At 41.2% G+C, this 17,314-nt stretch overlaps 2 protein-coding genes across 2 annotated transcripts in view; both read right to left on the bottom strand.

The window, feature by feature from the left end:
* The window catches only part of LOC132403652 (opsin-3-like), a 75,280-nt gene that overhangs the window by 41,689 nt on the left and 16,277 nt on the right, over nt 1–17,314 (bottom strand). The window contains exon 2 of the mRNA XM_059987158.1: nt 11,797–12,125. Within this exon, the coding sequence (XP_059843141.1) occupies nt 11,797–12,125 (329 nt within the window). The remainder of the gene's footprint in view (nt 1–11,796; nt 12,126–17,314) is intronic.
* On the bottom strand, nt 56–2,587 carry LOC132380088 (uncharacterized). Its single transcript, XM_059948638.1, has 2 exons — nt 2,507–2,587; nt 56–2,228 (listed from the first exon to the last, which is right to left on the bottom strand). Exon 2 carries the CDS (start codon nt 2,059–2,061, stop codon nt 241–243), a length of 1,821 nt encoding a protein of 606 aa, XP_059804621.1. The 5' UTR covers nt 2,062–2,228; nt 2,507–2,587; the 3' UTR covers nt 56–240.

Here is a 17,314-nt window from a genome sequence, read left to right as displayed (position 1 = left end):
AATTTCAAACCGGTGTTTTCCCACAAGACGCGGCGAAACCGGATGTGACGTCATCGCATGCCGATATATTTTACATGCAATGAATACACTTTAAACACTTCTAATTCTAACTAGAAAATACTATTGAATGAATTACTAAGCGAAAATATTATAAACTAAATAACTGTCGTAAAGACAGCACACTCCCCGCTTGACCTTCGTAAGGTCACAATGAGCAGAGTACAGAACTTAGTCTTTTAATCAGTCATTGGGTAGAAGTAGAATAACTTCTGTAACTGGCCCTTGGTAAATTTTTACATCGCCTTGGTCGGTAGTCTTCAATTCGATCTTCCTGACATGTCCATCCTCGCTAGGGAATGTAGCAGTGATTCTGGCCGTTGGCCAGCTGTTGCGAGCGACTTGCTTGTCCCTGAGCAGGACTAAGTCTTCAACTTGAAGATTCCTTCGGGGTTCTGTCCACTTTTGTCTCTGTTGCAACAAAGGTAGATATTTTTGTCTCCAGCGAGGCCAGAACTGATTTGCCAGAGCCTGGACTTGTCTCCATTGCTTTGTGTACAAATCCTTGTCTGAGAAGTCTCCTGGTGGAGGAGGTGCTCCTGCCTTCTGCGTAAGGAGCGTTGATGGCGAAAGTATAAAGGGGTTTTCTGGGTCAGAAGACACAGGTAGGAATGATTGTGCGTTTATAATGGCTGTGACCTCTGCCATTAGGGTGCACAGTACCTCGTGGGCCAATCGGGTGCGTTGCTGTATCTCAGGTTTCCTTTTCCAGGTTTTCCGTAAGGACGTGAACCGTTTGACTGCCTGCTCTTTGTTATCTGGTGAGCGCTGGCGTGGTTCTCTGATTGGCAATGGGGCAACCCCATTATTTGCTTCATCTCTGAAGACCTTGGTGTCTTTGGTTTTTAAAGAAATGGTATCTTGAGCTGATTGTGCAAGTTTGTTTCCGTGCTCGGTTTGAACGAAAACTGACTGACCTAGCGTCTCGTCGGTTACTTTACGCTTGGTAATGTCTTGTTGTGCTTCTTTAGGGTACACCTCAGTGAGGCAGATCTCGGAACAAGAACGGCTTGACTGAGTTTGACCGCAAACTTCTGTACAGTTCGAGCTGACAATTGTTGTCCTGGAGTGAACCTCTCCCTCCCCGCCGTCCTGTTGTGGGGGTGAAGGAGCGTTGTCGGTTCTTTCATTCTTGACTTCATCACGGAGCCGTGAGGGTAAATTTCCTTCCTCGTATGGATGTGATGCAATCGTGACTCTCTGAGGTTCCTCGTAGCTGGGGAAGTTATCGAATACGTATGGAGAGGGGAGACGAGCCTGCCTGTCTATTTGAGATTGTACATAGTCGCTTGTGCGTTCCAGTCTGGTCCTTTCTAAAGTAGATCTTGCTGCGGTCAGATCACGCGACCCTTCAGCTTCTTCTATGTACTTTGCTTCCGCCATGGCAGCAGCTTCTTCTCTTTCTAGCTGCAGCACTTGCAACTCTGTCGATATTTTTGCCATTTCCAACTGGATTTCGGCTTCTCGGGCGGCCCTTTCTTTCTGGATTTCGGCTTCTCTGGCGGCCCTTTCTTTCTGGATTTCGGCTTCTCTGGCAGCCTCTTCTCTTTGGATTTCGGCTTCTCTGGCAGCCTCTTCTCTTTGTCTGGCGGCCCTTTCTTTCTGGATTTCGGCTTCTCTGGCAGCCTCTTCTCTTTGGATTTCGGCTTCTCTGGCAGCCTCTTCTCTTTGTCTGGCGGCCCTTTCTTTCTGGATTTCGGCTTCTCTGGCAGCCTCTTCTTTCTGGATTTCGGCTTCTCTGGTGGCCAGTTTCATTTTCAAAACTGCTTCTTGTCTGGCGTAATGCAGTCGCACCTTGGCGGCTTCTGCCTTGGCTCTTGCCTGTGCGGACTTACTTGATGTCGTTCTACTGCCCTTGTCGCTGGGCGCCATCGACTTGATCCCGGATCGAGCTGACATTGCAGCACTTGGAACACCTGATAACGCCCGGGTGGGCTTACTTGATGTCGGTTTACTGCCCTTGTCGCTGAGCGGCGTCGACTTGATGCTGGATTGAGCTGACATTGCAGCACTTGAAACACCTGATAATGCCGCTTTTTCACTGTCACGTTCTCCTTCGGGTGTAACGAAACGCCGAATTTAACGTCCGGATAAACCACAGTTAATAAGAACCAGATCGCAGTAAGATTAACCATTTACTGTTCACTCTTCACATTAACATATGGTGAAAACTGTTGATAAAACAATACAAGATTGATACAGTATTTGTTCCTTCCTTAATATCACATTTCAAGTGTAAATACTTGCAAAGGTGACTATAACTACATTACACTAAGGTGCAGTATACAGGGAGAGGTTACCTGCTCCATTGACTACTTTAAATACACTTCCATGCAAACTATCCGCGACTCTTTAACTAACGAAAGCATAAACATTATCTACCGTCGTTACCTCTATCAGGATCAGCATTAATATCTTAGTTCAATATATCGATTATCTATTAACTTACAGCGTTGCTCTCACTGTGATTTCTCATGCCTGCAAAACAACTTCTGCTCAGGTGAGCCTTGTGGTAAGCCCCCACCCTCGCGCTAATTTCAAACCGGTGTTTTCCCACAAGACGCGGCGAAACCGGATGTGACGTCATCGCATGCCGATATATTTTACATGCAATGAATACACTTTAAACACTTCTAATTCTAACTAGAAAATACTATTGAATGAATTACTAAGCGAAAATATTATAAACTAAATAACTGTCGTAAAGACAGCACAGTAATCATTAACTGTTTAGATGCTGAATTGACTGTATAACTGTATTCCTCTGTAGTGAAAAGGAGAAGCTTTTGTATTGTGTTAGATTCCACAATCCTGTAAGACTCTGTACTATTTCGTTTTAACCGCTGGTAAAAACGCGTTGAAGAAAGTGGGTGTTATGCCTGCAGCCCCCTCCTTTGTGAGAATCGCAAGATCACTGTTGGGTTGGGTCAGGGGGCCCAGGAAATGAGAGAGAGACGTGCAGAATGTCTCATTCCCCCGGCAATGTAAAGCTACGGGACATGGCCATTGTCTCCGGAAGGCGAATTTGTGGATTGGAGACTGTATTACGTGGAAGCCCTCAGGCAAAGTGGGCTGGTTGAGGGAGAGATTGCATCACCCCCAACCTGATTGACATCTGCGACCCTGCGAGTCAGGATAAAAGAGGGTCTGGGGGAACAGCCCCTCAGACGCACCAGAAGAAACGCTAGCAACCCTGTAACAGCGGGAAGCCATTTGAAGGAAGCCATGTGCATTCAGTTCCGTTGTCTGGGACTGGTGGCTGGTACCATGGAAAACGGCTTTTAGCTAGCAACAGGGAAACCAACTCCCTGACTCAAAGGATTGGCATCATAAAAGACCTGGGCAAGTTTAATCCATCTCTCTCTCAAACCCAAAATGCTGCAGCGTGAACAAACTAACAGTGACTTTTATATTTCCATCGGACAATACAGTATCCCCTAGACAACGATAGAGCTATTTCTTATTGGTTATTATGATACCCACGCTTTTAGATTTAGTATTGACGACGTATATTATCTGTATGTTTGCATTAATCTTATTTTTGTGCCCTTTATCAATAAATAATTTTTAAAAAATAGTACCATCAGACTTCAACGGACCTCTCTATCTTCGCTGATAAGTGACCCAGTTACGGGGTTCGTAACACCATGAAAAGGGGAACAAAACTGCTTCCATGACCCGTATCCTTCATGAACTTATGATAACGTCTTTGTAATGTAATACGTTTTAAATAACAATTTGTTTTTCGTGCTTCCTTCCAAAGTGGATAACCTCTTATTTTCCTCTCATCTGCAACAACAATGGCAGACACTACTCTGGCATTCTGGAACTCAGAGCAATACCTGATGATGTTAAACTAAGAGATAACCAAGAAGCTGCAAATATTCATAGTGCCATAATGCAAACTTATATGTCCTGGTGTCTTACAAAATCAATTAACCAGTTTAAATAAGTAGAAGAAATTATACAAAATTTAAATTTTATTAAATTATTAATTCAAGTTATATTTTTGCAGTAATGAACATGGCCGTGAATCATGAGGTCTTAAATTATAAATTTGAAGTAATTGAAGCATATCTTTTCTAAAGTGAAATTTAGCCAATATTAATTGTGTTGAGAATCAGATCAGAATCTGGTTTAATATCACTGGCATATGTCATGAAATTTGTTGTCCTTGCAAAAGAAAAGTAGTGAGATAATGTTCATGGGTTCAATATCCATTCAGAAATTCAATAGCAGAGGGGAAGAAGCTGTTCCTGAATGGTGGAGTGTGTGTCTTCAAGCTTCTGTACCACCTTCCTGATGGTAACAATGAGAGCAAGACATGACCTGTGTGCTGGGGTCCTTATTGATGGATGCCGCCTTTTTAAGACATCGCTCCTTGAAGATGCCCTGGATACCATGAGGCTTATGTCCATGATGGAGCTGACTAAATTTACAGCTCTACAGCTTATGTTGATCCTGTGCAATCTCTCAGACTGCAAGGAAACTGACAGAAATTGGACTGGTTTATTATTGGCACATGTGAGAAACAGCGAAAAGCTTGTCTTTCATACTTTTCATACAGATCAATTAATTATACAGTTCTTGATGTAGTACACAGTAAAACAATATTAAAATAAAGCAGCTACAGAGAAAGCACAGTGCAGGAAGACATTAAGGTGCAAGTTCATAACAAGATTGTTATGATCAAGATTGTGAGGTCAAGAGTCCATCTTATCATACAAGGAAAACTATTCAACTGTCTTGCAACAGTGGAGTAGAAGTGATCGTTGAGCCTCATTGTAAGAGCTTTCAGGATTTGTAACTTCTGCCTGAATGAAGGGAGTATTTCTGGGTTGGATGAGGTCTTTGATTATATGAGCTGCTTTACTGTGGCAATGAGAACTATAGATAGAGTCTAAGGAGAGGAGTCTTGTTTTCATGGCGTGCTGAGCTGTGTCTACAACTCACTGCATTTTATTGCGGTCATGGTCAGAGTAGTTGCTATACCAAGCAATGATGCATTGATGAAGGTTGGTAAGAGTCAACAGGGGCATGTCAAATTTCTTTAGCCTCCTGAGGAGGTACAGGCATTGGTGAGCTTTCTTGTTCTTGGCATCTCCATGGTTGGATTAGGATGGGCTGTTGGTAATTCCGAGGAATATGAAACTCTAAACCTTCACAAACTCAACACTGTTGATGTAGACAGGATCACATGTACCACTACACATTCTAAAGTCATTGACCAGCTCTTTTGTTTTGCCATAACACCAAGCTCTCTGTCCCCTTCCTGTTCTTTGACTCGTTGGAATTTGAGGTGCAGCCCAATCTGCAGTCTTGGAGATGGAGTTAGAACAGAGTCTGGCCACACAGTCATAACTGTATATGAAAGAGAGTACAGGGCTAAAGACGCAGCCTTGTGAGGCACCAGAGTTGAGAATAACCATGGCAGAGGGCCAGAGGGGTTGCTGCCTATTCTTACTGATTGCAGTCTGTTGGTCTGAAAGTCAAGAACGCAGCTGCAAAGAGAAATGTTGAATCCCGGATCTAGGAGTTTGGAGATTTGTTTGCTTGGAATTACAGTATTGAAGGCCAAGCTGTAGTCAACAAACAATAGACTAATAGAGGCATCATTACTGTCCAGTTGTTTGAGATATAAGTGTAGTGCCAGAGAGATGGTGTCTACCATAGGTCTCTTTTAATGCTAGGTGAAATGCAGTGGGTCGAGGTTGGCTGGAAGGCTGGGGTTAGCATCCTGCACTTGAAAATCTCAAATATATATTTACTAAACAATCTGTCAGAGTATTTTAATATTCTCCTCGAACCTTTCAAACTACTAATCGAACATTGGTGACACATCTGCCATTCTGTGATTAAATATACAATTACATTTAAAAAGGGCTTGGGATGACCTCAGAATATCCTTCTAAAGAAGTGTTCTGGTGAAGTAGTTATGAACCGAATTTATGGTTACAATGTAAAAGAAAGTACAGCAAATGTGGACACAATGATCTTCCAAAAGGATAGGTTAAATATTTGATAACATAATCTATTTTAACGACTGACTGAGGGATAAATACCCCCTACAACATCACAACAAACTCATATCCTGTTCAACTAGTTCTGCCGGATCATCTCCACCAAAGAGGGCAATTGGTTTCAGGAATTGTATAAACACATAAATATATTTGTGTGTTCAAATGTAAATATGTTTTAGTGGACTTTATCAATCATTCACTAACTTTGAAGGATCAATCCAGATCACAATTCCCAGCATTGTTGACATTTTACTGATGTACACTGAAGTCATGCAGTAGTAGTTCAAATACTCTCTCAAGCTGTGTCAGCAGCTATTGCAGCTTTTGATGCACTGTTTCTTTGTTGAGAAATCAAATTAATCTACAGTCACATGCCCATGGACAGGCAAATCAAGTAGGAAACATGAAGTGCATGCCAGTATGGATTTAATCAAAAGAATACCTTTTTTTCCTATCTACCATATGTCTGCCGCTGCAGACCTACTCTAGGCCAAGTAAATTCCAAGTCTTTAATCTATCCAGTCAATATAAATGCTCAGACAAAAAGTAAACTTTATGTTCTATTTATAATTTCTTGCATGATCTCCAGTCACAGCAATATGTAAAGTTACTTCATTCATAAGCCAATGATTTCAACACGAATTATATTATTTTAAGCATCTCTATAAAATGTCCAGAAGACCATTCTGTCTTTGGAACATCACAACTGCAATACTGGATCACACACTGCCTAGCAATTGCATAGTTTGGTTAAATACTTGTATATGAATTCCTTGGCGTTAAATCAGAGGATCTGTCCTGGGACTAGCTTGGAAGTGCCATCATAAAGATGACAAGGTAGGACCTCTACTTTTTAGAAGTTTGCATAGACTCAGCATGTCACCAAAACCTTTGACAAACATTTATAGATGCATTTCAGAAAGTATCTTAATTGGTTACACCATGGCCTGGAATGGAAACACCAAGACTACAGAAAGCCCAGTGCATCGCAGGCAAAGCTCTCCCCACTATTGAGCACATCTACATTGAACACTGCCACAAGAAAGCAGCTTACATTAAAGAAACCCACCATCCAGGCCACGTTCCCTTCTTGCTTGTGCCATCAGGAGACACAGCAAGCTGGAGGTCACACATTACCAAGTTCAAGAACAGTTGTTACCCTGCAACCAAGAGGCTTCTGAATCAGTGTGGATAACTTAATTCCACACCACTCTAATATGCAGCCTACATACTTACCTTCACGGACTCTTACAACTTGTGTACTCAGTATTCTCTTTCTTTGTATGGTTTCTCTTCTTTTGCATAAAGGTTATCAGCCTTTTTTTAATGTATAGATTTTCTTAAAATTCTAATGTTTCATTTCCCCTGTAAATACCTGCAAGAAAATGCAACCTAAGGTATCACAACGCTATTATAGTTAGAGTTCAGAGTTCATTTCTGGTGTACCCTATAAGAAAATTGGTCTGTCCTTCCCGTGATGTGCATGGGTTTCCTCTGGGTGCTCCAATTTCCTTCCACAGTCCAAAGATGTACCAGTTAGTAGGTTAATTAGTCATTGTAAATTGTCCTGTGATTAGGTAGGGTTAAATTGATTGGTTGCTGGGCAGACCAGCTTGGTGGCCCAAAGGAGTTTGTTCCATGCTGTATCTCTAAGTAAAATTAATTAAAAAATTATATAGGAATCCCCATGTCATTTAACTATATTGTATTGTTAGAAATATGGCTTTGAATTTCTACAAAGTGATCAGTTTGCCTGTTTTGGAGTACTATGGTATAAATATTGTCTAGGCCATGTGGGATTACTGCTCTATTATACTGCAATGTAGTGCCATGTGTCTTTTCTTTGAGTGGAGTTTTTCTTATGGCTCATTTGAAAAATGTCAGCCTAGTTTACTGAAGCCGGACTTTAAACCATAACAATCCAAACCAGAGCTAACAGTGATACTTACTGACCCAACGCTGACATGAAAAATTATGTTCAGAACTTCATTGTGCTGCTTCAAATCAGCTTTGCATTCAGCGATACTCAATAAGTTTGAATATAAATCTGAAGCAAAAAAATCATTTTAGTTTAGGTTGGATCATTATGAACGGTCACTGAAAGAAGCTCAACTTTGAACAGAGGTGGAGTCAGTGATATGAATTTCAGAAGAGGGTGTTTGTGGATAGAGCATTTGGCAGAATCAACTAGGGATGATTTTCTAGGTTGTTCTGAAATTGATTTTATTTTATTGTTATGGGTTCCATAGAAAGAAGGTAAAACCTTTACATTAACAGTGTCACTCAAGCAAAGGTTACACTTGAGATGTGTTAGATTAGCAGCCTTTCTGGATGGAGTACTAGTAGCTTTAACAGGCACAGCAGTGTGGCTTCTCATTGAAGGCAAGTGTATCTCATGTTCTGAATGAGAACTTTGCAACAGTGCTAATAGATATAACTTTATAATACCCTGAATATTAATGGATACTAACTTCCTTTGAAGTGCAACCACCCCTGTTCTGTCACATGTCACTACAGTATGAAAATATGTTTGCAAGTTTTAGTGCAATGTTGTATTAGTTCCTGTATGGGCTACTTTCTAGTTGGTAGAAGGCTGCTTCCTGTCCATAAGAGGTGTTCTAAATGTACCTCACCCTGAACTGGTGATTTTATAGATGATTATAAAATGTATGATGAGCACAGATGGGCAAATAGTTACTGTATGTTGTCAATGGGTAAGGGAGTCTACAACTAGAGGACATAATTTTAAATTGAGAGAAGTGAGGTAAAGTATTTAAAGGAGATCAGAGGAGTATTTTTTTCACACTGCAGTGGCAGGTATGATCTAAACATTCAAGCAAATATTTGCACAGGGGCTTGGATAGGAATGGAATAAAGGAATATGGGATTAGTGCAGGAAAGTGGGATTAGTATACACAGACATCTCGTCAGCTTTGACAAGTCCAGTCAAAGTGTGTGTTTCTATGCTATACCCTTTGCATGGCTTATAATAGTCAGCAAACCGATAGTGGATCATTGCCAGCTATGGAAACTCTCAATGAAAATAACTGTTTTTAAATGCCCCTTACATTCAAAATGGGGGAAATGTTTCTATGTTTCTAAAAGAAAATTGCTGTAAATCATTTTTAAAAATTACTAAGTTATATTAACTACAATTAAAGCAGTAAAGTCAAATAATTTCAGATTTCTTCCTTGCTTCCTGTTCAAAACTTTGCAAGCTCCTTAGAAACCAGTGGGATGCAGATTTGGCCTGGATACTAGAGGACTTATCTAGTGTAATGCTCAGATGTTTAGAGTGTATTTCAGCATCAACAGTTGAATAATGGCAGTAACAAATGAAATCTGTGAAAGGCAGCACCCTCAGTCTCAAGGTGGATGGTGCAGGTATTTATAAACGGGCTCTGAACTTTCATAAGGTTTTCTGAGCTTCTTTGGAGCATAGATTCCTTGAAGTCTGATAAAGACCACCATTCTTTGTTTGGCCTATTCAGTTCCTCCTGTTTGTCCATCTGAAAATTCCATGTGATCCAGTTTAATCTTCATTAATACTTAGCCTTAAAAAACAACATGCATATGCTCCTCAGACTTTTACTTAATGGCACTAAAGCAGAGCATTTTCCAGTAAAACTCTGATAATCTACTATCTAACCACTCAGAAATCCTAATGGTTCAGCATCTTGTTCACTTGGTTGTGTTTGTTGTGCTCCATTCTACTCACCGGGTCACACAGCAGCTGCACTCCATTCAAACTTGCCAAGTTCCTGGTTTCTATGTCCCTTTTCCCTTCACCAGGCAGGAGTTTCTGCACTCATTTTCAACTTGCCAGGGCCCCATTTCAATGTTCTCTATAAAAAACCCAAAATCCCTTTCCCCATCTTCTTTCAAACTTAATGGGATATCTATTATAATACTGCATACATCTCAAAAAAGTGGATGAAAAACATGTTGTATTAACAGGAGTATCATCTAATTGTCTGAAAAAATATTCTGGGTTGGCATCAAAGTCCCTAGCATGTCAGACTATTAAGTTTTATCAGTATATGGTAGCTTACTCATTGTATGCTAGTTTAGTCTTCATTACACTTTTCTTAAAACAAATTCCTGCAGTACCTTAATGACTGGATTCTAGGAACAAAGGAAATAGCAAGTGCACCATTTAATTTTCATCTATGCTGTCACCACAGGCAATAGGAAATGACAAAGGATGCAATTTTGCTCCTGATCATCTAATATGTTTTGAAAACAACTCTAGTCTTTTAAAAAGCAATGCAGGTCAGCAGTAAGTGACTCCTGTGAAGGAAATGTCAAATGCCACCGTTTTGTCAGCTGTGGGGTTAGCAATTCAGGTATTTTTTTTCTGCTCATTAATGGATTACAAGTAGAATCCTGTGTTACACTGTCAGAAATTTGACAATGATAATGTTGGCTGTGTAAGGTTGATTCAAATATCAACTTCTGCCCCTCACATTGACTCCTTTCATGTCACATCATTACACTGACAGAAAGATCAAAATACTTCATCAATTGCAACATGAAAATGTAATTAGTAACATATTCTTTTATGTTGTTTCAAAAAACTCATTTGATAACTTCCCACTTCAAGAGATCTGCCAATACATGTACATCTTACTTGCTCCACATAGATCTAGAATTGCACACAGTCAAATTAAGTAATCTCACCATCAAGCTAACTTCAGGTTATAATTATAATTCCACAGCAAGAACTGGGGAGTAGATTGCTGACTTAGTACCGGTGGTTATAGATTTAAGTAGAAAGTCATAATTTCCTCACTCTGTCTAAAATATACAAATTTTTGCCTGGCAAACTAATTGTTCATATCAAATTTGAATATAAATAGGCCAGAACTTACAGGAAACTGCAGATAGTTTGGCACTTTTTCCTTCAAGAATTGATTCAATTACCTACCTGCACCAGTAGGAGAAGCCATTCCAGATGCTTACCACTCCTCATTCATTCCATTGCACAATATCAGCATGGCTGCCAAGGCTAACGTTTACCTCTATTCCACATTAGCAACTAATCCCCATTTCCCCAATTTCTTTACAGTCCAAAAATTCATGGAACTTAGCTTTGAACAAGCTGAATGTTCACAACCCTTGATCTATAGAACAATCTGAATGACCGATTTCTTATTCTCAGTCTAGTTTCTTAGCTTTTAACATACTCTTAGGCTGGTACGGCCTGCTTTATTTTCTGTGGAGTTGCAAGTGGATTTGAACATGTTGCAATCACAAGAATGTGTTCCCTTATGATGTAAGAATGATCACTGATGGAGCAGCTAAGGATAGTTGAGTCTAACCACTGCCTTGTTCAAATCTTGCCAGGATATTCTGGATTGAGATAATTAGACTCCAGCAACTAAAGCCACTTTTCTTTGTATGAGGTATGGCTCAAATCAATGGAGTGTTTTACCCAGCTATGCCTATTGATTTCAGTTTCACCAGGCTCACCAAGCCACATTTCCAAAGCAATTGGTGCCTTGATGTTAAGGGCTGGCATTCTCAGCTCACCTTGCTGAATCATGCTTTCTTTTCTCTCTTACCAGGTTATTGGTTTCTCGAAGTTTAGACAGTGTTTTTACAGAAATCATTTGTGTTGATTGACAAAACTACAATTCCATTTTCAGCAAACCATTGACTTAGGCCATTCCAAAGTGCTTGCACTTTGATGAAACTGTGTAATAGAAATGCCATTTACCTTCTTCACTACCAGCAGCATTTTTCCATAGCAGCAGATGATCACCAGAAAAGGGATGGCCAGACAGAAAATGAAGAGACACATAATGTAAGACACATTGGCAATGTCTTTTGAATACCAGTTCACAGAGCATGTTGTCCCTGGTCCCTCAGGACTGTAGCTACTCCATCCGAATAGTGGTGGCACTGTCCATATCAAAGAGTAGATCCAGGAAACTGAAATTCCAACAAAAGCACTCTTGTAGTTTGTCCTGTCCGCTTCTGCAACCCCGGTAATTGTAATGTAACGGTCATATGAAAGTACAGTCAAAGATACTAGCGATACAGTTCCTGGTAATAAAAACAAGCAGATTATTCATATGTTCAAAATTAAATATTAATGTGATAATATTCAAGTCAATAGCCCTAACCAAAATTTGATTAATATGCAATTATAAATATTTGGAACATTCTAAAGTAGATGTAATTTTGGATACATTCCTTTTTTATTCAGATATTGATTAAAATTGCTCATTGTCTCTGGAGAATTGTGTTTCAGTTTGTGTTGCGTATCAAAATAGTGGAATCAGATTTAATATCACCAGTGTAAGTTTTGAAATTTTTTAACTTTACAACAACAGTACAATGCAATACATGAAAAATAAATATTTTTAAAACTGAGTTACAATAAAAAAGCATATATATTAATACTTAAGTTAAAATAAGTAGTGTAAGCAAAAAGGATTATTGAGGAAGTGTTCATGGGTTCAATGTCCATTTAGAGATCAAATGGCAGAGGGGAATAAGGTGTTCCTGAATCACTGAGAGTGTACACTACCTTCCTGATGGTCACAAAGTGAAGAGGGTATGTCCTGGGTGGAGGGGATCCATCATGACTGCCAATCATTTCTATATTTCCTGTAAGATTGTTTTTCTGATAGGAAAGGAATTCTCAGGCAAATTACCCTTGCAAATATGAACTGTTATTCATATGTTCAAAACGAATAATTCTCAAGACTTACACAAAATGTTGATGGAACGCAACAGGCCAAGCAGCATCTATAGGAAGAAGTACAGTTGACATTTTGGGTCGAGACCCTTCATCAGGACTAAAGGAAAAAAAGATAGTAAGAGATTTGAAAGTGGGAGGGGGTGGGGGAGACCCAAAATGATAGGAGTAGACTGGAGGGGGAGGGATGAAGCTGAGAGCTGGGAAGTTGCTGAGCAGAAATGATACAAGGCCGGAGAAGGGGGAGTATCATAGGACAGAAGCCCTTGGAAGAAAGAAAGGGGGAGGGGAGCACCAGAGGAAGATGGAGGACAGGCAAGGAGTTATTGTGAGAGGGAAAGAGAGGGGAAAAAATAGCGATGGGGTAAGAAGAGGAGGAGGGGCATTAACGGAAGTTAGGGAAATCAATGTTCATGCTATCAGGTTGGAGGCCACCCAGATGGAATATAAGGTGTTGTTCCTCCAACCTGAGTGTGGATAACAGAGTGTGGACAGTAGAGGGGGCCATGGATTGACAGGATTTGATAAGCGATCTTGCAGTAAAGGAGCCATTAGGAGGTAGTGATCATAATATGATGTTTTTATCTGCAATTTGAGAAGGATAAGGGCAGCTCAGAGGTGTCAGTGTTGCAGATGAACAGGGAAAACTATGGAGCCATGAGGGAGGAGCTGGCCAAAGTTAACTGGACGGACAGCCTAGCAGAAAAGACAGTGGAACAGCAATGGCAGGTATTCTTGGGAATAATGCACAAGGTGCAAAATCAGTTCATCCCCCAGAGAAGGAAGGATTCAAAGGGGGGAAAGGGGCCACAGTGGTTGACAAAGGAAGTCAGAGATTGCATAGCATTAAAAAAAAGGAAGTATGACAGAGTTAAGGTGAGTGGGAGGACGGATGATTGGGAAGTTTTTAAGGAACAACAGAACTTAACTAAAAAGGCAATACGGGGAGAAAAAATGAGGTAGGAATGCAAGCTAGCCAGGAATATAAAGGAAGATAGCAAAAGTTTTTTTAGGTATGTGAAGAGAAAGAAGATAGTTAAGAACAATGTTGGACCCTTGAAGAATGAATTGGGTGAAATTCTTATGGGAAACAGGGAAATGGCAGAAGAATTTAATGAGTACTTTAGATCTGTTTTCAGTAAGGAAGACACAAGCAATCTCCCAGATGTATGGATGGGCCAAGGACATAGGGTAACAGAGGAAATGAAACAGATTGACATTTGGAAGGAAGCGGTGATGAGAAGACTGATGGGACTGAAGGCTGACAAATCCCCAGGTCCAGATGGTCTGCATCCTAGGGTACTAAAGGAGGTGGCCCTGGAAATTGCGGATGCATTGGTAATCATTTTCCAATGTTCCTTAGATTCAGGATCAGTTCCTGAGGATTGGAGAATGGCTAATGTTATCCCACTTTTTAAGAAAGGAAGGAGGAAGAAAACAGAGAACTATCGACCTGTCAGCCTGACATTGGTGGTGGGGAAGATGATAGAGTCCATTATTATGGATGAAATAGTGGCATATCTAGATAGCAGTGAAAGGATTGGGCCGAGCCAGCATGGATTTACCAAGGGAAATCATGCTTGACTAATCTGTTGGAGTTTTTCGGGGATGTAACCAGGAAGTTAGAAGGGGGAGATCCAGTGGATGTAGTGTACCTCAATTTTCAGAAGGCATTTGATAAAGTCCCACGTAGGAGATTGGTGGGTAAAATCAAAGCTCAGGGCATCAGGGGGAAGACATTGACATGGATAGAAAACTGGTTGGCAGATAGAAAGCAAAGGGTAGCGGTGAATGGGTGTTTCTCGGAATGGCAGGTGGTGACTAGTGGGGTGCCACAGGGCTCGGTATTGGGACCACAGCTGTTTACAATTTACATCAATGATTTAGATGAAGGCATTGAGAATAACATCAGCAAATTTGCTGTTGATACTAAGCTGGGTGGCAGTGTGACATGTGAAGAGGATGTTAGGAGAATTCAGGGTGACTTGGATAGGCTGGGTGAGTGGGCAGATACTTGGCAGATGACGTTTAATGTGAATAAGTGTGAGGTTATCCACTTTGGGAGTAAGAACAGGAAGGCAGATTATTATCTGAATGGTGTAGAGTTAGGTAAGGGAGAAATACAAAGAGATCTCAGAGTCCTTGTTCACCAGTCACTGAAGGTGAATGAGCAAGTGCAGCAGGCAGTGAAGAAGGCTAATGGACTGTTGGCCTTTATTACAAAGAGAATTGAGTACAAGAGCAAGGAAATCCTCATGCATTTGTACAGAGCCCTGGTGAGACCACACCTGGAGTATTGTGTACAGTTTTGGTCTCCAGAGTTAAGGAAGGACATCCTGGCTATAGAGGAAGTGCAGCGTAGATTCACGAGGTTAATTCCTGGGATGTCTGGACTGTCTTACGCAGAGAGGTTAGAGAGACTGGGCTTGTACAGACTGGAATTAAGGAGATTGAGAGGGGATCTGATTGAAACATATAAGATTATTAAGGGATTGGACAAGATAGAGGCAGGAAATATGTTCCAGATGCTGGGAGAGTCCAGTACCAGAGGGCATGTTTTGAGAATAAGGGGTAGGTCATTTAGGACAGAGTTAAGGAAAAACTTCTTCTTCCAGGGAGTTGTGGGGGTCTGGAATGCACTGCCTCAGAAGGTAGTGGAGGCCAATTCTCTGGATGCTTTCAAGAAGGAGCTAGATAGGTATCTTATGGATAGGGGAATCAAGGGATATGGGGACAAGGCAGGAACTGGGTATTGATAGCAGATGATCAGCCCTGATCTCAAAATGGCAGTGCAGGCTCGAAGGGCCGAATGGTCTTCTTCTGCACCTATTGTCTATTGTCTATTGACATACCGGAATGGGAATGGGACATGGAATTAAAATGTGTGGCCACTGGGAGATCCTGTTTCCTCTGGCAGACAGAGCATAGATGTTCAGTGAAACGGTGTCCCAGTCTGCATTGGGTCTCACCAATATATAGCAGGCCAACCGGGAGCACCAGACACAATATATCAAGACTGTTTATAATCAACACTGCCTTTTCCATGAATCCATTTAAGTGTAGAGAAGTTGGATGAGAAGCTGTGCAATAAAATCTAATCCTTCTGAACCACTTCCAACTCAAGCCTCATCATGGAACCTACCTACAGAGTAAACACCATGTGCTGATGAGTCATAATCCTTGTCCAGTTACATGGGTTTCTGTGGATGGTCTGAGTGAAGTGAGAAACAGAAAAAGAAGTGTTGTTTGTAATTGCAAGTTAATAAAGTTAGCAGGCATGGCTTCATTACTAATTGAGAGCACTGACATCCAAAGGAATCAGGGAATTTAGGAATGGCAGAAGTCCTTCTGGTAGTTCTTTGTGGTAGATTACATACATCAGACAAAAGTGAAATCTCCAGCTTGACAAGTACAGCAATTAAACTTGTGGTCACATGACTGATTTAGTTCTGAATGTTGTCAAGATTGTATGCTATTGTTGCATTGTCACCTTCTTGTTTTTTTTTAAAGCACAGATTTGAGAAATAGAGAATAATGAGCTAACTTCCTTGGAAATAATTCTGATTTCATTAAATAAGTTGAAGTATTGCAGATATTCAAAATCTAAAATAAAAACAGAAGGTTCCAGAGGTCCTCCTTCTTCAGAGAGGGGCTTCCCTTCCTCCACCATCAACACTGCCCTCTTCCATTTCACATACATTTGCCTTCATCCCATCCCCCCGCCACATCACCAGGGATAGGGTTCCTCTTGTGCTCACCTACCACCCCACCAGCTTCTGCATCCAGCACATAATTCTCCATAACTTCCATCATCTTCAATGGGATCCCACCACCAAGCACACCTTCCCCTCCCCCAACCCCCATACTTACTGCTTTCCACAGGGATCACTCCCAATGCAACTCCCTTGTCCATCCATCCCTCCCCACTGATCTCCCTCCTGGCGCTTATCCTTGTGTGGTAAACTATGTGTATGCATGTCTGGACATGCCTCTCTGCTGACTGCTCCTGTGGCTCATGTGGCCTCCTGCATATCGGCGAGACTTGACGTAGATTAGGAGACCGCTTCGCTGAGCACCTACGTTCTGTCTGCCAGGAGAAGCAGGATCTCCCAGTTGCCACAAGTTTTAATTCCACCTTCCATTCCCATTCCGATATGTCAATCCATGGCCTCCTCTACTGTTGTGATGAGGCCACAATCAGGTTAGAGGAACAACACGTTACACTCCATCTGGGTAGCCTACAACCTGATAGCATGAACATTGATTTCTTAAACTTCTGGTAATGCTCCCCACCTTCTCTATTCCTCATCCCCTTTTCCCTTTCTCATCCTATCTACTTGCCTGCCTAACGCCTCCCTCTGGTCTCTGGTGCTCCTTCCCCTTTCCTTTCTTCCATGGCCTTTTGTCCTCTCCTATCAGATTCCCCCTTCTCCAGCCCTGTATCTTTTTCACCAATCAACTTCCCAGCTCTTTACTTCACCCCTCCCCCACTGCACAGTTTCACCTATCACCTTGTGTTTCTTTCTCCCCT

The sequence above is a fragment of the Hypanus sabinus genome, chromosome 2, assembly GCF_030144855.1.
Source record: "Hypanus sabinus isolate sHypSab1 chromosome 2, sHypSab1.hap1, whole genome shotgun sequence".
Taxonomy (NCBI): domain Eukaryota; kingdom Metazoa; phylum Chordata; class Chondrichthyes; order Myliobatiformes; family Dasyatidae; genus Hypanus; species Hypanus sabinus.
Note: the sequence above shows the minus strand (reverse complement) of the source record. Positions and strands in the feature narration are given on the sequence as shown.